This window comes from Zophobas morio, unplaced genomic scaffold, assembly GCF_036711695.1.
Source record: "Zophobas morio isolate AGI-343-1 ecotype UQ-CSIRO unplaced genomic scaffold, CSIRO_AGI_Zmor_V1 ptg000023l, whole genome shotgun sequence".
NCBI classification, from domain to species: Eukaryota; Metazoa; Arthropoda; class Insecta; order Coleoptera; family Tenebrionidae; genus Zophobas; species Zophobas morio.
Window position 1 is genome coordinate 4,162,455 of NW_026972128.1, and position 9,241 is coordinate 4,171,695.

At 32.2% G+C, this 9,241-nt stretch overlaps 1 protein-coding gene across 1 annotated transcript; it reads left to right on the forward strand.

The window, feature by feature from the left end:
* LOC135133999 (zinc finger MYM-type protein 1-like) lies at positions 1-2,214 on the forward strand. Its single transcript, XM_064062566.1, has 5 exons — positions 1-55; positions 317-885; positions 943-1,108; positions 1,160-1,382; positions 1,644-2,214. Exons 1-5 carry the CDS (start codon positions 1-3, stop codon positions 2,212-2,214), a joined length of 1,584 nt encoding a protein of 527 aa, XP_063918636.1.
* The last annotated feature ends 7,027 nt before the right edge of the window (positions 2,215-9,241 follow it).

The following is a 9,241-nucleotide window of genomic DNA, read 5'->3' on the forward strand; positions in this document are numbered from 1 at the left end:
ATGGCAAATCCAACTGCAGGCTGTGCGAGTACTATTAGAGAGGTGGTAAATGAAGGTAAAGACGTTGTGTTTTTTTTAATTAAAAATAAATTCAGTAGCATGGAACTTGATGACAAACTATTCGTTCATAAATTAAGACAGTGTCCCGAAATGAAAAATTTAATCATTACAAACTCTCGTGGCAGCAACAGAGGCTTTAATAAAAATTGGTATAATAAATATTATTGGCTGACCGGTAGCGAAACGACAAACAAATTATACTGTTGGAATTGTTTGTTACTTAACGAAAAATTACGAACCCCTTGGAATTCCACAGGCTATAGCGACATAAGACATATTGGTACCGCTTTACAGAAACATGATCAATCTGAAGAGCACAAATTCGCGTCGTTAAAATTAAAATTACTAGGAAAACGAAGTCAAACTATACAAAATTCTCTTAATTCGGCTTATCGTGAAAATATTTTAAAGCAGAATGAGATAATTAAAGAAAATAGGGACATTATTAGACGTTTAATCGACATGATAATTTTCTTGGGTACACAGGAACAAGCATTACGGGGACATGACGAATCACAAAATTCTCTTAATCAAGGGAATTTCAAAGAGTTGGCAAATTTATTATCAAAATTTGATGATAAATTTAAAAAATTTTTGGATGAGTCTTCAGTATTTAGCGGTTTGTCTAAAACCATTCAAAATGATTTAATTGACAGTATCAACAAAATTATATCACAAATAATATCAGCAGAAATTAAACAATCACCTTGCTTCTCCTGGCAGGTCGATGAAACCACTGACATCCAGTGTTTATCGCAATTATCCGTAATTTTTAGATACGTAACAAACGGTAAAATTGTAGAACGTTTTATGGGATTTTTCAATGTAAGTGAAGGACGCAGGGCTAATGATTTATTTCAAATGTTGACAAATACATTTCAGGATTTTGATCTTGCAAATAAGTTAATAGGACAAACGTATGATGGAGCATCTGTTATGTCAGGGGAACTGAATGGTTTACAATCAAAAATAAAAAATGTTGCTTCTCAAGCACTTTTTATACATTGTTATGCCCACAGAATGAATTTAATTTTACAAGACTCTGCCAGTAAAATAAAGGAATGTCGAATTTTTTTTGCTAATGTGAACGGTTTGTCAGCTTTTTTTTCAAAATCTACTAAACGTACCAAAGTTTTGGACGAAGTGGGTACCGCACGAATACCTAGTGGTTCAGATACGCGATGGAATTACAAATCTCGCACAATTAATGTAATTATTAATGAAAGATCCGAATTGTTGGAAGTATTTGAATATATTTTAAATAGCGATGAGTTTTCTAGAGATCAGGAGTCTATCAGAGCGGCAGTTGGATTCAAAAACATGTTAGAAGATTTCACATTTTTATTTTTATTAAACACATTTTACATTATTTTTGAACAAACCGATGCCATTTTCAATATCTTCCAGTCTAAATTCTCGGATGTGAACTACTGCAAAAATAGAATACAAAATCTTTTGGCGACATTAAAAAACTTTAGAGAGGAAGATAACTATTTTCAAAAAATATATAATGATGTATGTAACGTTGTTGGAGGACCAATAAAAAAACGCAGGATAGACCACGATTCAACAACTTATTTTAGGAGACTATATAAGGAAATATTAGATTTAATTATGAATCAGATTGATATTAGATTTAAAGATTTAGAGTTTTTAGCTTTTTTGGACTTACTAGATAAAAGTAAATTTACTTTATTTAAAAAGAAGTTTCCTCACGATTTATTAGATTTGTTCTTAAAGACTTATCCAAAATTATTCATAAAGAATATATTACAAAATGAACTACAGGTCTGGTATTCCGATCCAGACATATTTGGTAATTCATCTAATTATTCAGACATTACAGAATTTGTTTACACAAATGAGTTACAAAGTGATGTTCCAGAAATTTATAAATTATTATGCGTTGCATTATCATTACCAGCTAGTTCTGCGTCGGTGGAAAGGAGCTTTTCTACTCTTAAGCGCATCAAAACATTCAGTAGAAACTCTATGGATCAGTTTCGATTAAGTAATTTGGCAACAATCGCTATTGAAAGGGGTTTAGTAAAATATTTGCAAGATAATTTTGAAACTTCGAAATTTTATGATAATGTTATAGACCATTTCGCCCTCAGTAAAAATAGACGAATTGATTTAATCTACAAGCAGTAGTTAAATTAAGTAACAATTCATTTTCCACCGTAATAAAGTTTGAAATAATTTAAGTATTATTTATTTGTTCTTATTTATAGAATTTATTTTATTTTTTGCATTTTAAAGTTGTTGGTATTTTGAGAATAATTTTTATTTTGCTTGTTGTTATATATTAATTTTATTATTATTTTGAGAATTTATTTTTTGTTTCACTTCTCATTTTTAATTTTGTTTTTATGTTTATTATTAGTTTTGTTAATTTTTGTTTTAACGAGTACGCTACATCAGATAATTTTCCAAATTCCTACTTTTTCTACGTGTATCTTTAGTAAAGGTTTGAAATTTAACGTTTTCTTTTCATATTATTTCAAAATCTTCACATGTTGGGATAAGTATTTGATGTACTGTGTACTTTGATAAACTCCTAACTCCCGTAACCCATTTATGTACAGAACCCTTTATTTTCCTTCCCTTTCCTCTCCTGGCAAGAGTTGCTCTGACCTTCTCGTTGGTTCTTGCTGAGCGATATATGTAATATTTACAAAAAATATTTTGTATATATATATTTAATATATTATATATATATATATATATATATAATATACATAAAATATTTATTATATTGACTGACATAGAGCACCAAAACAAAAATGCTCTCTCGCTCTCACAAAGATGTTTTAGATATATGTATTACAATACATACATACTTTTTTCTAATACATGTTATAACATACGGAACATGCATTGCCCACCCATCGAAAATCACCACGAGCCGCCACTGCAGTTAGCTGGATCGGTGTCAAGTAAATAGGCAGGATCAGAATCTTTCTGAGGATTATCTGTATCTACACTTGCGTTTTTGATTGTTTGCGCATCATGTTGAAAATCTTGTGAACTCAGGTCATCTTCAACGTGATCGTCGGGTAAATTTGTTGTCGCTGAAAAGACGAATTATACGAGTAATAAATTAGAACTGAAAACTGTAGGTAAATATCGAAAAAACGTCTAATACTTATTATTTAGAAATGTAATATAAATTGTATAGATTACCATTTTTGTCAACGTCATCAGCTACCGAAATTTGTTTTTCTTCAACTTCAGTCTCTTCTGTAAGTTCTGTATGGCAGAGTTTCTCTTTTTCAGTTTTATTAAAAAAAGTCTCAAGCTTAGGCACGTTTAACAAAACTTTATTCTGTTTTTCCTGCTTTTCATGTGCCTTTTTCTTGTATGCAGCACCACTTAATTTACGCCGTTTTTCACTCATGTTGCCAAACTTCTGATGACAATATGTAACAAGTTAACTGTTTTTGTACAACCCTAGTCTTCAAATTGACTATCACAGCACACAGTACCGCAAGAACCAGAAAGAAGAAAGAACGTGAACCGAGCAACTGAAAGCACAGATGATGCTCATGCTACAGATCACCCCAACCCCGTTATCGGAGAAAGAGAAAGTTACCACATCTGCACATTCCACACCTACACCATCGCTTGACAAAATTGTAATAAGTAGACTAGCTGAGTAATCTTGCTTAGGTGGTCAATTGTTCCGTTATATGAGATCTTTAAAAGTTAATTATAATTTTTACGGGATATTTCAATTTTAAAATTTTATCCGCTTGCCGCCCCCTGTAAGGTACCGCCCCGGGGCACATGCCCCTCGTGCCCCTTATGTAAATCCACCACTGACTGTAACCCTAAATTAGACTGTGTCAACGAATGAAAACACTATATATACTTGGTGCACGGTAAATGTGCAATCTTTGGCCATCAGGTCAGTGCACTGGAACTGTATGGGTGCTATAATTTAATCTAAAATGTTGCACCCTCTAGTAAGGAGCACGATTAATTTTTAAGCAAGTTTATACTGTCAATAATTTTATATTATAACTTTTCTAATATTTAAACAACCATATTACCATACACAAATATGTAGATATAATTGTATAAGCCATTTAGAAGGCAGTGTTTGTTATTTCATTTATAATTATTCTCAGTTGTTTTAGATCAAACAGCTATTATAAAATACTACTTTTATGTGTGAAACATAACGTAGAACTCGGAATCCGTAAAAGTATAAATTCCAAGTTCTACCAACTCGGTAACAACGGTAAAAGTACGGTTTAGTTGGTTGCCTATCGTAACAAATTAATTAAAGTCAAACATTTTAAACTAATATAATTATTACTGTGATCCTTACTTCCTGTTCTTAAAATTGACATGATTGACAGTGACATTTAATTTTAATCAAAATCTGTTGATTATTATTATTATTAAAATGTCAACCGATGTCAACCCAATTTTCTTGAGCTCTTAAAATTGTCATAGCGCTAAGTATTTGAATCAGGTTCGGCAATAGCACCGTATGGTTAATTTAAGTCTATTGCCGATTCAAACACTATTTGTTGTATCATTCTTTTTTATGGTCGTATACGAACTGCGGTGCAAATTTTGCTCAACTATCAGATACTCAGGTATATGGATAATTTTCACCGAATTGCGGTAAAAATTGTGGTCAAGTGTCAGGTAGTCAGGTACAGTTGACCGAACTCGAGTAGATTTCCGTTCGGGGTAGGGAGCAGGGCGCCACTGCGCCAGTAGTACTTGTATAATCTATAATCAATTCTGTGCATAAAAACGAAAAACGATATATTGCAAAAAATGTACTTCGTAGACATATGTTTATAGAATCTAGAATTCTTAAATTCAAAAATAATGAAGTTTCAAGGTATAATTTTGTTAAATGTATCAGCTACAAATTCGTTAATATCATGTCACAATTGTAGATAATAAGATAATATTTACATAATTATATTTTAGCTTTGTTTACGGTGATTAATGAGCTACAATCGCTTTAATTTACTGACTAATAAACATTAACTAGTGATTATACAAATCTATGTAAGTATGTGATCTACAGGTCGTTTTTCAATAAATATTTAAAAACAACGAAAAGTAAAGAAAGTGAAGTTATTTGAAAATTGACATAAATAGCACAAATTTTTATTCACTTCTTGGAACCCCCACTTACCGCAGTTTCGTCAGGGATGATAAGGTATCAGATAGGTACAAAATTTTGTACCGCAATTCGGTCAGTGTCTATAAGATACCAGGTAGAGCTTATTTGAAAGCAGAAGTACACAGCAATAAAAGAGCGCAGATACCAGTATTTGAAACACTATTCAGTGCGCATGAGCACTACTTTCACAGAATCAGCGGCGTCGAGAACGAACTTCCTTTACTCTTTGGACCTGTTTTGTACGTTCTTATACTAACGCGAGCACGTACAAACCTCAATAACAACACTAATGGTCCGCTACTGACTCGTCCATACTCTTCGCTCATTTTCGCGCTTCGCGCATTCATCCCTCCCGCTCGATGTACTTCTGGTTTCAAATAAGCTCTAGTCAAAAAATTTCGAACCGAAATTCGGTCAAGGATTAAAAATCCACCGCAGTATGGACAGGTTGTTTTTTATTATCAGTTATTATATTATATCGCACCCATTAGGAAGAACTTAAGAACTAATACGGTAATATAAATCAAGCAGAGCTTCAGAGTATTTTTGGAAATAAAAATATACCTAATAATTAAAATGTGGTTGCAACAAAATGGAGGGCATTTTCAAGAGCAGGAACTAAAGATGAGAAGGAATTCAAATGAAAGACACATATTTAAGTTTATTAGTAATAAAAAACACGATCAACGACAGCCATCGATTTTTGAAAGTTTGTCTTTGATCGTTGCATTTTCAACTCGAAACTGTCAGATTCACGGTAATCTGATAAAAGAAAATTTTCTCAAAGACAATTCTTCAAAAATCCGTAACTATATCTTTGATCGTGTTTTTTTTTATTACTTTCTTGATATAAAACCAAAATCAACTTGTACACTGGTAGTAGCAGCAATATTTTAGTATATTTGTGCATAATTCGGCTAACAAAGCTTGATCTTTTAATGACGTACAGGTGTAATTTATAATAATAAACGTCACAGAGGTCAGATTAATTTGTTTAGGCTCATTGTACTCAAGCTGATGCTCTCGTGAAATAAATAATATTAACTATAGTCGCATTGTACTAATAAATTAATCCCCTTAGAATATAATGCTGCATGACATCTACATTCTTCACTTCATCTACTTAATTAACACTGTTTACATTATTCCAACAATGGCTATTAAGAACATAGCGCCTATTTTTAACGTGAACGTAATTAAATCGGATTAAGAGCGATATACTCATCAATGCGAACAGTCTTCATTGTTCGTCAGAGCTGCCTACCAGCGAAATCCTAAATATTTCCCCCGAATAAACGGATGCACGTAGGAGAGTCGTGTTTCTTTTAAAAACTCTAAAATATCTCGACACTACTAAATGTCTCGGTTTACATTTACTAAAATAAACAAGTAATTCGGGTAGCGAAGAGCTAGGAGATGTAAAACATACGAAATGGGTGCTGGCTACTTATCTTCGTGTTTGAGTGGTTTATAAACAGACTCGATCGAGTTTATGTGCGTTTGCATCAAGAGGAACGGTTTCAAATTTAATGTGGAAAAGTAATACTCCTACTTTATTTTATTGCGGAATACAGCTTGCGGTTGTCGCAAACAAAAATAAACGTTTTCTTCTTATAAATATTGTTTTCGTATTAGGTATCTCGGAAAAACCAATTGAATCAGGTGCTTCATACTCAGTAGAAAAGATTCTTAAATTAGATTCTAACCAGTTTTTTTTTAGTAAATTTAATCTAAAAAGTCCTATATTCGACACGCATACCTTAAAATTTTGCATTGTTACTTTTATGAGAGTTAAACAATGATCAGTTATGTGGGTTTTCAATCAGACAGGCGACCAACACCTGAACCATCTTTATATGTAATAATTATAGGAGTTAAATCCGTTAAATTATTTCACAGGTTTATTAACGTGTGAAAATGCAGCGAACGAAATTCATGGCGTTGCAGGCAACAAATAAAAATAAATGAATTCTAATAAAATTCCAAAATCATGGAATTAGATTTGGCGTGGATAACGGCGTTGGAACCCGGTAAATTTATCTAGAAGTCACGAATATGATAGAATTTTGAATTTAATTATGAACAATAGAACTCATCGGATTGCAGGTTTCGAAGTATTATTATCTTAATCATTTTACCGTTAGTGGTGGCAGCTGATGCGAAACTGAGTCTGGAGTGTAATTAATTTTGTACTTCAGACAAATTCAGTCGGTTCATGAAGCCGATTATTGACATTATTTAACAACAGAATAAAAAATGCAATAAAACTACCAAAAAACATGATACTTAACACCGTTTTAAATTTATTTTGTCACAGAATAAGTCATGAATGCCAGCTTTTAATTTAGGATGCTCTCTGGTCAAGGAACTACGGTGTTCCATTTTTTTATTCGCTAGTCATAAAACTATTAATTCCGTGAATATTTTCATAGTCAGTAGATTTTTGCAACGGTTGGTCATTTTTTGTTGTAATTCTGATGCGCTGTATTAAACAGAATTTGCGAAATTATTGACCATATCTGTTAAACAACATTTAAACTTAGAAGACCTGTATATTTAGCAGGCAAAGATTTAAAAATAGAAACATTATAAGAATGCGTCTACTACATATATAATTTAAATTTATTGAATCTAATTAATCTGTTTAATATCTTATATCACGTTTATATTATGGGTTAACCAAAATGAGAAATAATAGTATATTATGATATTAGTTTATAATGCAAGAGATTATGGCATGAATGAAAGTTTAGAGCATGAGCGCAGCGAATGCGCTAATTTCATGAATGCCATAATCCCGCATTATAAACGAATATCATACGCTATTTTGTGGTGGAAGTAGCGGTAGTGGACCATCGATTTTAATTTCTAAGTCCAGTTTTATTTTCACCTCAATAAAAATACAAATGACAATTCCTGTTGGTTGCTATGACGTTTTTTTGAAACAATTCCATTGTCTTGTGGAAAATCCCTATGGTGTACCATTGTGTTTCCACGACACCGCTTTATGGCATCTGAAATGGTGCCGTAATGTGGCAGATTATATTATCCATTCACGATCTTTATATAGTAAAGTAGGCGTTGATATTTTTTCTTTAAGTTGGATAAACTGATTTGATGATTTAGTTTTTTGTCTGTCATTAGTCTGATTGACATTTGCTTTGAGCTGGATGGCCACTTTTCTACTTCATTTATTAGATCAGAATTATTAGACGCAATTTTTTAATCAAGCAAACATATGTTTTAATTTTGTCAGCATAGATAATTTGTCATTGTGACAGATTTACAGATTATTGCGACATTAATTATTTAAAAAGAAAATGCCTAAAATAGTTTTACTGCAACAAAAAATTGCAATAAAAAGATATATTTTGCAATTTCGAAAAGACAGGCCCGATCTTTCTTTCGAAGAAGTAACTATGAGGGTCTCGAACATATTTTCTGTAATGTAAAAATACGCTGTAAAATATTGTTAATTTTTTTTTCATAGGTGGGAACATCAACTGTGGCGAAAATTTTATTAATAGGGAACCAAAATTTAAAATCATCACTATCTGGCAAGCCAAAACAAACGGATTTATTTACAAATTATATGTTTCGGAAAGACCTGCAACGACAAATTTGGCAACTTAATGAAAAAAATGAATATTTCACTGTAGATACTCTTTTGGCATATTCTAGGGAACAGTTGGAATTTAAAGGGGGGGCGAACCACATTATACAAAATTCTTAAGTCAATGGATTATAAACACAGAGAAGTAAATGGTGGCAAAATTCTATGTGAACAAAAACATGTCGTTGCAGCCAAAATTACTTTTTTGAGAACATATTTACAGTTTCTAAATTCTTGTGAAAATTTGACTTTCGTGTATTTGGATGAAACATGGATCTATTAAAATGGTTCGTTCATTCGTCGCTGGGTGCACGATACTAATCTAAAAAGCAATCCCACCAAAATTAAAAGTGAATGATCAAGGTTTACTGTTCTCACCGCGGGTTGTTCAACGGGGTTCTTGGATGGTTGCA